This window comes from Molothrus aeneus, chromosome 19 (assembly GCF_037042795.1).
Source record: "Molothrus aeneus isolate 106 chromosome 19, BPBGC_Maene_1.0, whole genome shotgun sequence".
Lineage (NCBI taxonomy): Eukaryota > Metazoa > Chordata > Aves > Passeriformes > Icteridae > Molothrus > Molothrus aeneus.
The window spans coordinates 9835293-9848826 of NC_089664.1; the positions used below are offsets into that span (position 1 = coordinate 9835293).

Here is a 13534-nt window from a genome sequence, read left to right on the forward strand (position 1 = left end):
AAGTCATTAACCACCCAGAAAATTAATCTATGCACAGAAGCAACTGCATTCCTGGCAGAAATTCCAACTTACCTGGAAGCAAGTTGGCCCAGGCTTTCCTGCTGGTATGTCAGACTGATAGTAAACTTTCAGTTCTGGTGTCAGTGCAATAATTGTTTTAATCACCAATGAAATTATATCTGACCAGAGCTTTTTGACATCAGCTCCTCTGGAAGACAGTCTGCAGAGAATGCTTGAAAAAGTCCTCTTGCTGCCAGTGTTTGCACTGGCAGAATGGATGAAATTCCCACTATGGATATTTAGTGAATAGTTGGTTAAGTGCATAAAAACCTGGTGCAAATTTTTGAGAGTGGGTTCTTGATAGGGCTCTGTACAAAATCTAGAAAGTCCATCTTTGGCTATATAAATCTCTAAGGGCTCTAAGGACTTCAGCAGGACATAGAGGCGAATATCAAATTTCAGTTTGTCCACGAGCAGCGGTTTGCAGATGTACTCCTGCACCACAGCTGGCCGGCTCTGGATGCTCCCTGTCAGCCTGATGTCACTTGGGTCTTTGATGAGGTAGATTCCATCCCCCTGGCAGCCTCCATCAGGCTTTACAATGAAAGTGGGCTTCCAGGATGGATTGCTGTCTTTCATCGTACGAACCTACAAGGAAAAGCATTACAGTCAGAGGCACTAACTGGGGAAGGCAAAAAGGGCTGGTCCTGGGAAAGCCAGGCAACAAAAATAAATAAAAATAGCATGGATACATCACCAGAGTAGTAAACAGCATGCAAAAAAAGGCAGAAGATGAACAGTGCTGACAAGCACAAGGAGAAACAAAAAAGCACGAGTAGGGAATTACTAGTACAGATAAAAGGTCATTTTATTTAACAAGCCACTGTATAAATAATTTCAGGAACTTTTTTTTAACGTTCTGTTCCAATTTACAGAAGGAAATGGAGTATATCTCATGAGATCCATTTTAGTAGTCACTAATGTATATGAAACTGCAAAGTTAAAATTTCATGCTGCATTTTGAACAACTACTGACAAAGACAATCATTAACTTAACGAAAGGTGCCTTAGTATTGAGGTATGAATGCAAATACTACCCGAAGGAAAACTGAAGTAAAAATTTGTCACTAACAATACCTTTTTCCACCATCAGATACTCAGTGTTAATAAAACTGGGGAATGCTGAACCATGCACAGGTATAACTATGTCACTGACACTTCTGCTGAACATCAGAGCTTTCGTGTTACATGTGTATTTCCCACTACCTAAATAAATTCTAGGTTATTTATTAGTTGTACAGCAAAAGTCAGAACTGCACACATGGGGATGCCTCAATCAGAAATGAAATTGAGAAAGAAAGGGGAGCCCTAACAAAGAAAGCAGCTGGAGAAATGCAGGATGCAGACCAGCAGGTTTATCAGCTACTCATGGGATTCAGGACTATATAGCACTCAAATAAAGCACTCAAAACCTCTTCCTCCCAAAACAGAGGGATGTCCCAGCACTGACCACTCCTTTCTTGCACTCCCACATTTTAGGGCCCCACCTGCAGCTGCCCTCCCTCTCCCTGCAGCCAGGCCCATGCTGAGCCCAATTGGAGATCTGGTTTTACCCTGTGGCTCACCAGCAACAACTGGAGATTGACTTTTAGAAGCCTGAGGACAAAAGCTAACAAAGAAAGAACAAATCAGGTGCCACCATCAGCCCTGGAGAATGAAAGAGGAAAAAAACAGCCCACAGGAAAAGGCTGAGCATGGTCAGATCATTGAGAGAACAGCAACCTCTGCTGTACCATCAGGCTGCTGACCCCCAGGACAAGCCTCAGGACAGCTCTGTCAGCAGGGACATTCCCAAGGCCTCAAGGACTTCTGGCTCCACCCCACCCAGTTATTTATTTCACTCAGAGTCACACTGCTAAAAGCCTTCCTACCAGCTGCAGCAGGAATTCAAGATCCATTATCCAGAGTAGGATTTTTCTCAGGGACAGGTGTCACACTGACTCAGTAAAAGATCCTTCTGCAAAATAGGTCACTGTGAGGGATAAATGCCTCAGTGGAGGTCAGGCTTACATAAATGGCATGTGGATAAATAGGTCCAAGCAGATCAGCAGGCCTAGATGAGCAAAGAAGGAAAGCAGGATTTATGTCCTAGTCTTTTTAGCACTATAGAATAATCTTCCTCTGATGTGACATTACCCTGCAGAGCAGAGGAGTTCTCTGGTTCACTGTTGTTAAAGCCAGCACCACGGAGAGACACCTTCAGATTAACCCTCTGTGACCAAACACAGCCTCTGGGACTCCTGCTGAACACACAAAGAGCCAATTGTGCCCTCCTAGGGCAGAAAATAGTGAAGAACCTCAGTGGAACCAGGAGGAAGAATCTTCCCCCAGCCCCACATCTGCAGCTCACCCCTCAGGCTGCGTCTGCTCTGCTCCAGCAGCACCTTTCCAGCTGATGCTTTCCAAAGGAGATGATGCCTTCCAAAGGAGATGATGCCTTCCAAAAGAGATGATGCTTCCCAGAGACTATTGTGAAGATGAGAAAGAACCTGCCTTTCAAAATACTGCATTCTAACTGGTTTCTGAGATCGCTCTTCTCTTAAAATAAGAAGCAAATAATTTTCTCCATCATATTCTATTCCATTTTTTAAATGGACTAAAAGGCCTGGATATTATTCAGGATTTCTAGTCCATCAAAACCTACACATGGCAGATAAAGATAGGCTGCTAGGGAAAGGGGGAGTAGTAATCCAGAGTCAGTCTCAGTCTGTTTTTCAGCAGATTTACTGTCTTGAAGAAAACAGATGGTTTCTTGATCTTCAAGGAAATTCCCAACAGTCGTCTTCAAATTCTCTGCAATCCCCTCAACTATATTCTTTCAAATTCTCATTATAAGGGGGCTTGTCCAGACTTAGAAAATTCGGTCATGTAGGAAAATGAGTTTATATGAAATGAGATATTTCTGTGTCCTTTGCTTGACAGAAGGAAATTATCTTTAAAAAACATGTTAACTATTTACAGTCAACCGCAAGAGAAGAGTTGGTGAAAATCTGCAGGTTTGGCTTTCACAAGGAAACACAGGCTGAATGAATATAGTATTCTGGAAAAAATGCATATAATGGGCTAGAAGATCTGGCAGCACAAAGACTGGAATATTCATGCCTATGCCTAAGAGGTATCCAAAAGCTGAAAACCTGATTAAACCACCAAAAATATGCTGTGCTGGAAATGAGACCATCCAAATTAGATTCTTATTAAAAATTAATCACACTGGCCTATTCATCATCCTCACAGACAACACAAAGAAGGAAGTATGAGAACAATCACAGTCCTGGTTTGAATCCCAAGCTAATTACTCTTCAGAAATTGGGATTTCATGTTAGAAGTAAGTCCTTAGCACACCCAATGACTGCAGCACCTGAGAGATTTGCTTATCTGTAATTCATCTTTTGTTACAGTGACATGTTAGTACAAAACCTTTTAGAAAATAAAAAATTGGTGAATATTGAGAATACCTAAATAGATATTTATTTAGTAAAATGAAATTTTAAGCCCTTGATGAAAACACCTATCACCATCTCATTTCAATACAAATGACACTAAGGGAACTACTTTTTGTTGGTGTTTCCAGTATGAAGCCCATCCACCACAACTCCAGTGCAGTTTTCTCAATTACTGGCTTTCAAAGCACAGAAGATTAATATTAGATTACCTGTAGTGTTTTCTACCTGAATCTAGGTATAGGGGAGAGCTGACAGCATTTGATTTCATTATGATAGATTTGTATGAAGAAGTTCACTATCATGACTACAGAAGTGAGGCACAATAAGGACATTTGAGAGATAAATTGTTTTGAAACGCTTTAAATTCTCATGGTTTAAATTCTCATGGAGTTTCTTCTTTCAATAATCATTTCTGTTACAGGCAAAATCTCACAGGTGTTCATTTCTCATCCAGCCCTTTGCAACAAAATCCTACACTACAAACAGCACCAAACCATCTTCTCGTGTCTAACCTACACCTGCACTGACACAATCTGACTTTTGATAATTAACATATTCCAGAGTGTTCCAGCTCCTCAGGGACATGTCTGACATGCAGCCCCACCAAAGCTCTCCCCACGTGTCTGCTGTGAACAAGCTGAAATGCAGGCTCAGAGAGCTGACAGTTTTTGGCAGCATTAGGGTGGCAAAGCAAACAAAACCACATATGAACAAATAAACAACAGAAAAGACTTGAGAACTCCTGCTGAGAACTCACCAAACTGCAAGTGAAAAGTGCTCTGAACCTTTTATGGTTCACAGGGGGTTTGGAATGTTTTGGGTTGTATTTTTTCTTGTTCTGGAGGGGTTACACTCCAAACTTGTGTTAAGTAGAACATAAACTCTTACAACATAAAATATAATGTTTGATAACAAGAACTATGCTTTTCTCCAACACAGATGGAAGAACATATGCAAAGGAAACTCCTAGGAGTGTGTTAGTGGACATCTGTTCCTCTTGGAACACAAGCGGCAGCGTTTGCAGAGCGGGAGCGGAGCAGCGTTAACTCGCAGTGCCACCTGGTGCCAGCTCACAGCTGAGCGTGTCCCCGGCAGCTCGGTGTCACCTGCGGTAGTGTCACCTGCGGTAGTGTCACCTGCGGTAGTGTCCCCGGCAGCTCGGTGTCACCTGCGGTAGTGTCACCTGCGGTAGTGTCACCGGCAGCCCGGCCCGGCCCGCACTGCCTGTGCTCCCAAAAGGCTCATCCCAGCCCCACTGCACCCTCCTCACCCTCTGCTTCATCCCAGCCCCACTGCACCCTCCTCACCCTCTGCTTCATCCCAGCCCCACTGCACCCTCCTCACCCTCTGCTTCATCCCAGCCCCACTGCACCCTCCTCACCCTCTGCCTCATCCCAGCCCCACTGCACCCTCCTCACCCTCTGCTTCATCCCAGCCCCACTGCACCCTCCTCAGCCTCTGCTTCATCCCAGCCCCACTGCACCCTCCTCAGCCTCTGCCTCATCCCAGCCCCACTGCACCCTCCTCAGCCTCTGCCTCATCCCAGCCCCACTGCACCCTCCTCACCCTCTGCTTCATCCCAGCCCCACTGCACCCTCCTCAGCCTCTGCCTCATCCCAGCCCCACTGCACCCTCCTCACCCTCTGCTTCATCCCAGCCCCACTGCACCCTCCTCACCCTCTGCCTCCCAGTCCTGTGCACTCATCTCCCTGCCCTTGTTAAACTACTTGGGTTGTTTACACTCCTTTTACAGCCTGGTCTTACAGCAGTGCCACAGCAGTGACCCAGCCCACCTGAGAGTAGCTATTAAAATATGTTAATGAATTCGATTGGATTATGGATATAGTAATTAGCTAAAAAGTTGCACCCAGTGCAAAAGTCTGTTAAAGCCCAGATCTCTCTTCTCTCATATTTCCAAGCACAGCATACTCTAGGATGCAAGAACACCCTGGGCAATTCAGACAGGGTTAAACAAAAACATATCATATTTTAAAATATTTGTAATAACAGAACCAAACAGCAACACACAGCATCACTCTTAAAAAAAAAAAAAGCTGAAAAATAATGGCATTTTATTACATTCTGAATATTTAAACAAAAGAGCAATTTGACATGAGATAGTGTGAGTGTATTTAACAATAATTAACAAAGCAAAATGCTGTTCAGCAGGGTTTGGGTACAACAGGCCAAGTGGATTAAAATTATTTCAGTGACAATGAACCTGGTGAAGCACCACACAACCCACACTGTACTGGAACCTCCTTAGGCCAGCAGAAAATACAGGGAAAGGGCTGATGCTTCCAGAACATAACAAACAAAGCTAACATCCAAACCATGACTGATCCCAGGCAAACTGGAAAAGATGTCATCCACATCCCCAGGTGTGATTTTAAATAATCTGGTAGGTATAGAAGACTAAAGAATGACATGGATCCAATATCCACCAATGGCAGTATTCTGAGAGTCAGTTGTGTACCTCAGCCACAAAGAGAGGCAGCTCCTCTGGCAGGATCCAGGAGCGGGGGTAGAAGTTGTACTCCAGGGGAAACAGATCCCGCATGGTTCTCATGGCCCGGCTCAGGGTGATTTTCCGAACCGCCTCCGTCATGCCTGGGAAGGGAACAAAGTTACAGAAACCCCACACTGCAGCCTCCTCCTAACAGCAAATGTATCATTGCAGAGTGTCATCACTCACCTGCTGGGAAGGAACTCTGGGCATTGCTGTCCATCAAGCTGAACATCTTTTGAGATTTTAAATCTGACACAATAATTGTGCCATTGCCCTGCCATATTTACTATTGCAAGTGTTTCTGTATAATATTAGAAAAAAATTAATTCTCAAAAATACAGCTCAGAATAAAAAGACAGCTTTAGTCAAATACTTACTAGTGCCTTTGCCATAATCCAAAATTATTTTTCTAATCTATCATTCCAGGAATACGTACAAATGTAACTTAAATGTAATCAACCACTTTGGTTTATTTCGCTGTTATTTAAGTATCTGCATCACAAAGAACAGGTTATTTTGTGAAATAAACCAACCAACCAAACATTTGCTGAAGTCTTATGCCCATTGGGAACACGGCTAAAAAGTTATTTTTATGGAAAAGTTTCTGGTAAAACCCTGCATCAAATTAGCACAACATTGCTGGAAATCAGGTCTAGTTCAGAAGGGCTCTGGTTTGATTTCTGTGCAGCCACTTGTTCACCAGGTAGAAGCCAAAACACAGACAGGTAACATTCATCTAACACGGATTTAAACCATCAGAAAACAACAACACCATCCTACACCTGAGTGGGAACTTCCCTCAGGCAGAGAAAGTCAGGGTAAATAAAGCCTGGAGTTCAATAGCTGAGGTTCTTATGCTCACAGCACACTAACAGCAGCCATAAATCTGAAGTAAAGGGCTTAGATAAGTCAATACCTAAGCTCTTAGCTCTTATTTAGAGAGATCTCAACAGGGATTAAATGAGAAAAAAAGGAGCTTAAAAAAATAGAAGAGTCATCATAAGATGAGGGCTGACATGAACTCTTCAATATTAAAAAATCCATTTAAGGAATTCTGCTTCGAGCTTCTCCCTGAGATAAGCCAGAGTATGAAACAAAACAGATTCTTTCCACTTTGAATCAAAACCAAATCCAAAGATACAGCACTGTTATCAGTGCCTGATAACAGTCAGTAATTGCATACTTCACTTAAATTAGAGCCTAACACTCTGCTTTTTCCTAACTTCACATGTATGAAGTGTTCTTCTCAACAAAACCATTTTCTCTCCAAAGCAAATTTCAGTTCAGAAACTGTTTAAGACACCCACTGTGATACTCTCACCCCCTCACCAAACCCAGTAATATGCCAAATATACTATCAGCTGATTAGGCAGATAATTCACATGAAAAACCAGTAAAACACAGAACTAGGTTCCATAACACTGTTTTTAAAGCATTTGTTTAAACTAGAAAGAGAAGTGAGGTACCTGGGAACTTGTTGACCTGCCCTGAGAAGATGTTGCTGTCGTGGAAGGACACCCCGTGCCAGTAGATGTCACACGGAAGGCGGCGGCCAAACGGAAACTGCAGAAGAGAGCAGACAAGTTTGGAGCAATCTGGGAATACCTCCTCATTCCTGTCTGGTTTAAACACTCATCTTCAGCACAAACCACTCAAGAACAGTCTTCTGACTGTCAAAAGAAAACTCTGTATACTGGTTGCAAAACTGAGTATATTTGGATCGTCTCAAAGACTTCAAAGTGAACAAACCAAGAGAGGATTTTAAAAACCAAACCCAAACGACTGAGGCATGGCTGTAGTGAGAACCCCTGAGCTTCTGATCAGCCACAGTCAAGTTATAAAGTGGACACTCAAAACAGGACATTTAAGTGCATTATTCATTCATATATATCCAGTTATAAGTATTAATTTCTACAGCATTAATTCCTTTCTGGTACTAATAGCCTGTAATTAAAATGAAAGCTTGTAATTCAATTAATCATTTGTTGAACATATATATTCCCACTATCAAGAACTAAGGTGATTATTTCAACAATATTAAACATTCCAGGTTCTCTTCCCATTCAGGCAAGATTTCACCGTAAATTGTCGAACTGCAGTTTGTTTTCTATTATCAAAAAGATCACCTTTTTTAAGCAGTCTGAAGAGCTCAGAAGCAGCACTGCCAATTACTGAGAGCAAGTTTCTAATAGTAGTAAAGTGGTTTATAAAAAACCCAATTAGTTTTGTGTAAAGAAGGTGCTCTTCTTTTTCACCCTCATTCTCTTTGACACAGCCCCATTTATCAATCCAAAAATCCCCATTTTATCTGCAGCTCCATGAAGATGCCATTTAACTACCATATGGAATACAGTCACAGGAATAGCTTCTATTACTAGGCTACATCTTTTTCAAATAAATCTGCTATATTTAGCATTTTAGGACACATTTGCATTAAATATCTACCACCCTCATCACCCAGTGCCATTTACTTATTGAAGGAACCACAGTATTTTGCAGAAACTTCTTGTTCTTTACTTGATATGTAATTTTTCTTATTTTAAAATATTTCTCTATGCAGTGGATCATTTTTCTTTGAGCATGACAGAAAAAAGAATTGCATAAACCTTTTGAGTGCATTACTTTATTTGCTACTTTAATTAAAATTTCAGTTTCCTCAGTAAATAGCCTTGAAAAATTAATTTAAAATGTTAATTGAGCAATGCATCCTTTCTGTTTCCTTACTTGCAGGGATGAGAAACCCAATTTAACAAGAACCAGTGGATTCTGCACTTATTTCATTATTATTCAGCCTGCAAAATCTGGTTTTGTACAAGTGAAAATTAATTCTGTTGGGCTCTGAAAGACAATCAGTGGCCTTAACCTCTCTCCACAGGTATATCCAGAATACAGATGCAGCATTCGGTCTCAGAGCGCCCTTCCCACTAACACCTGAACAATTTATTTATTTATTAAAAGAAATTGAAATGAAAGGAACAAAATTTGCATTTATATAACACCTTTCATCAGAGGATATCAAAGCTCTCTACAAACACTGCACAGAAATCATTTCACAACATATGAGGAGTGAGCAGCTCTGGACAGGAAGATGGAAGCACTGCACCCCCTTGTTGGAAATTTGGGACAGCACAGCAAGGGCCCTGCTCCTGAGAAATCAAGATTATCTGGATTTATCCAAGAATGGGATCAAACTCACCTCCTGAATGAGCTGGGCTGGATTCTGTAACCTCTGCACTACACTTTACATAAGAGTGGTGTTTGGAGAGGAGCCAACAAGTTCGATTATTTGGTGCCTCTGGCAGTGCCAGGCAGATATTAATTAATCTTATAATGGGGGGAGAGGCCTTTGCACCACATTTCCAGCTCCTGGTGTGCGACAGAGGCTGAAAAAGGAAGGTGGCTGGAGCCATCCTTTTTTAAAATCTTTTAAATCTTTTTTTAGACAGATTTGGGTAACATTTGTCAGAAAAGAATAAACAAGGAGCCATAAAGAGAATAGAGTTGTTTCCACGGCTTTGACATGATTAATAATCCATCCCATTCAAATCTGTCTGACAGGTCATTTCTACCTTTGGATTAGAAGCCAATAATTTAAATTGTCTCACAGGTCCCATCAGTCTGTTCCATCATGTTTAATGACAAGTTAAATGACTCATTTTCCCCTCAGCTTTTCCCAGCATAAAACCTGAAACTCTCCGGAACAGCGAGACAAATGAAACGCTCGGCGCTGGGATATTTGATGCCTGGGACATCTGCTTCTTCCATTTTCCTGGTAATTGAAAGCTTGCTGAAGAAATAATTTATTAAGAGATGAATAAACTCGGGATGCAAGCTCAATTTGTGCCCATTATTTCATTTGGCATATCATGTTCATTTAAAGAACGTGACACGCTGCATCAGATGGTCCAGCCTAGCGCAGGGCAACTCTGCAATGCTTCTTGGAAGGTCCACCCACACAGCCCTGTCAAACCTCAGTGCTTCATTTACTCAAAATTCCCTCAGCTGAAAAAAAATTAAAAATTGGGGTTTTTTTCTGTCTTTTGCTTCTGAGAACAGAATCTCAATGGTCAGTTTGCTGTCTTGCACTCCTTCGCCTCTTCCCCACATATCAGTACCACAGAACATGTCACCAATGTTTCTTCTTCCCTTTTTTGTGTGTCTTATAATGACATTTACCATATGTCAGTTCACTAATGAATAATAAAATAATAAAAAGGGATATGTGGCACTGTAAGAATGCTATACATTAGATAGAAAAAGCTATGGATCAAAAGATGCCTACTTGAAAAAGCACATTATATTGTCTCCTCCCAACAAAATATTCCAGCCAACACACCCAGCAGCAAACAGCAGAAATGAAACAAAAGCAATGGGAAAATGTAAAAGTAGAGAGGAAAAAGGATCAAAAGTATTATACAAGGGATAACAGTAGAACAGCAGTCCCCGACACATCACTATTTAAAATACGTGCATTTCATTACTACTTCCAGGACTTTTTTTTGCATTATTTTCATGGATCCTGGAAGCAACACCCGTGTTCCCTCTGCTGGTCCTGCTGTAACAGTGCAACCAGCTCCAAGGCTCTGGTCATCCCTGACTGAGGTCTGAAAAAGTATTTTACTGCTATTTCTCTAAATGTCTGAAAGGGAGAGCTTCCAGAACTACATGAGGCTTGAATAAAGAGTTTACCTTGGATTTATCTTCTCAATTTTGTTAATTTTTCTCTTCAAACCTTACCCAGATCTTATTTATAAGCTGAAGATACACAGCAATACATGACAGTGAGTTGTTTAGTTATCAGCCACCCAGATGGTGCAGTCAAGCAGCACAAAATTCCATATTAGGCCTCTTCTTTATTAAGAGACAAAGTGGCCAGAGGAGGAAGCAACAAACTAAATGAAAAATATTGACCCAAGAAAGAGATGGAGGAGAGAGGATATCGAGGGAGACAGGGAACAAAGAGAGATGAAGTAAAGGCAGCAGCAATTGCTTTTGGGAGATGCAAAGCAGGAAGGAAAAAGCTGATTAATGCAGCACAGAGATTCATGAGAGGAGCAGGAGCTTGTGAAACAAGTCAATTAGTAGGAAAGGCTATCAAGTGCAAGACAAATGCAAAACAGTGAAGTCTCAGGAAACTATAAAGACAAAATTTCCACTAAGTGTGGCTCATTCCCAGCACAATCTGCAAGGCTAACTGATATTCGTGATCCAGAAACCCTCTCTGGAATGGCTCCCCGCCCTCAGAACATAAAACTCAACCCTAAAAAACAAAGAAATTAAGTATGAAGTGCCCCTGCTCTGCATGTCACTGCATAAAACATGGAGCAAGGCTGCTGACAGACACCCCACAGGTGCACTGAGGGCTAAGAGAGGTAATTGTAGCAGGTTTGAATTTCAGGGCTCTGGTATGTTGTTACTATTTTGCTGTACAAGCAGGAGTCGAGAACTGGGGCGCTGGTGCAAAGCGGTTTTGAAATCCTGCCACTGGATTTAAATAACAAAAATACTGAAATAGAATTTTATGAAGTCAGAGAAGGAGAAAGCACCACTCTTCCTGACACGGAGCATACGTATCCTTGTGGGATTAGGTATGCAGGACATTATGAATAAACATGGAAAACATTTACTGCCACTCAGTCCTCCAGAAAATAAATTTGCAGTATTTAACTCTGAGGTTAGGAACAGCACAGAATATACTGTCTACCCCAAGTCTGTACAGATTTTGCTTAATAGGCATCAGGTGGACAAAAATATAATCTTGTAAGTGGGAATCCCACAGGCAGCTTTGTAAAGTGGAGTAGCTGCAGGTCAGAGATCACACAGCTCTGTCCTAGCTCTGCACGTGAGAAACAGCTCATCCTCGGGTTTTATTCCTCCTTTCCCTCCAACTTCCTTCTTACAAATGGACTACAAGTACCCTTTTTCTTACACAAAGCTCCTAGAAGCCATCTCAACTTCTATAAAGCCATTTATAAAGTTGTTAGGTAAAGCAAATCTTTACAGTTGCAGAACAATTCACCATCTATAGTAAGATATATCTAAGAAATCTCTCCAGGATTTAAACAAGGAGTTGCAAAGCATCAGTTCTATGCCAGTTCCCCTACTGTCCTGATTCCAGTTCAGCACATACTGGCAGTCACAGAAATCCTCACAAAGCCATGAGAAAACACATGACTCGAGCAGCAGGAGAAAAAAACAGCTATAGCTGCTCTACATAAAGTAAATTAGCAGGCTAAAGCCCGTTATGTGTGCATTATCAGCATTCATACATCGTGCGGTCCGACACGCCTCGTTCACAAGGGCAGCGGCTCTGCCGGGCCAGAGCTTCCTGCGCTGCCCTGAGGGAGGTGGGAGGGAAGAAATGCAAATCCACACAACGCGTCAATCGCTTCCCGGGGGAGCGGGGCTCTGTCTTGCCCTTTCCCCGATCAGTTTAACCTGGGAAGCGCAATACCCGATTACCCCTGTTCTGGCTTGCATAACTGGCCGTGCCAGTCGTGATCATGAACCCAATCAGTTCCGGACCCGGCATCTGGGTAGAAAGAGCCCGAGGGTCGGGGGGCACAGCCGGGAGACCCCCGGCTGCAGCGGCCCTCAGGAGGCACGGAGGAGGAGGAGGAGGAGGAGGAGGAGAATGGAGGAAGGCTTTGCCGGGGGCAGACCCGAGACAAGGGAGGCCAGTGTGGGCAGGACCGGCGCTAGGCCGGAGCAGGGGCAGGGATGGGGACGCGGCCCCGCACGGTCCCGCTGGCGAGCGCTCACCTCCTTCCAGCGGAGCTGCCGCAGGCTGATTTTCAGCGCCTCCAGGGAGGTCTTGGCCTTGGAGCTGTCCACCGTGACCCCGGGCCGCCGGGCGCTCTCGGCCCCGCTGCGGCGGCCCGGGGCCCGCCGGGCCCTGCCCCGCGCCGCCCGCCCGGCCGAGCCCGGCGCTCCGGCCCCGCGCCGGCCCCGCTCCTGCTCCCGGTCCCGTTCCCGGCCGGGCAGCGCCCCTTCCCTCGAGAGCGCCGCGGCGGGCGGGCCGCCCTGCGGGGCCTCAGCGGGCAGGGCCGGGGACCCCGGGGGCTCCTCCGCCTCGCGGGCCGGCTCCATCTCCGCCGGTTCCAGCCCGGCCGGCTCCATTTCCGCTATCCCCAACCCGGCCGGTTCCAGCCCGGCCAGCTCTATTCCCTCCGTCCCCTTCCCCGCCGGTTCTATCCCCTCTGTCCCCGTCCCCGCCGTCCGCAGCCCGGCCGGTTCCAGCCCGGCCGGTTCCAGCCCGGCCGGCTCCACTGCCTCTGTCCCCATCCCCGCCTGTTCTATCCCCTCCGTCCCCATCCCCGCCGGTTCTATCCCCTCTGTCCCCGTCAGTTCTGTCCCCGCCGGTTCTGTCCCCTCTGTCCCTGTCCCCAGCCCGACCGGCTCCATTGTCTCTGTCCCCATCCCCGCCGGTTGTATCCCCTCTGTCCCTGTCCCTGTCCCCGTCCCCGCCGGTTCTGTCCCCTCTGTCCCCGTTCCCAGCCCGGCCGGCTCCATCCCCGCCGGT

At 44.4% G+C, this 13534-nt stretch overlaps 1 protein-coding gene across 2 annotated transcripts in view; it reads right to left on the reverse strand.

The window, feature by feature from the left end:
* TTLL11 (tubulin tyrosine ligase like 11) overlaps positions 1–13279 on the reverse strand; it is a 34609-nt gene extending 21330 nt beyond the window's left edge. Inside the window, exons 1-4 of one of the 2 annotated variants that reach the window (XM_066562934.1) lie at positions 12775–13279; positions 7479–7575; positions 5980–6113; positions 73–648 (exon numbers count right to left, since the gene is read on the reverse strand). In XM_066562934.1, the coding sequence (XP_066419031.1) occupies positions 73–648; positions 5980–6113; positions 7479–7575; positions 12775–13131 (1164 nt within the window). In that variant the 5' untranslated portion in view covers positions 13132–13279. The remainder of the gene's footprint in view (positions 1–72; positions 649–5979; positions 6114–7478; positions 7576–12774) is intronic. The other variant, XM_066562933.1, reaches the window with a different exon arrangement.
* Between the last annotated feature and the right edge of the window lie 255 nt (positions 13280–13534).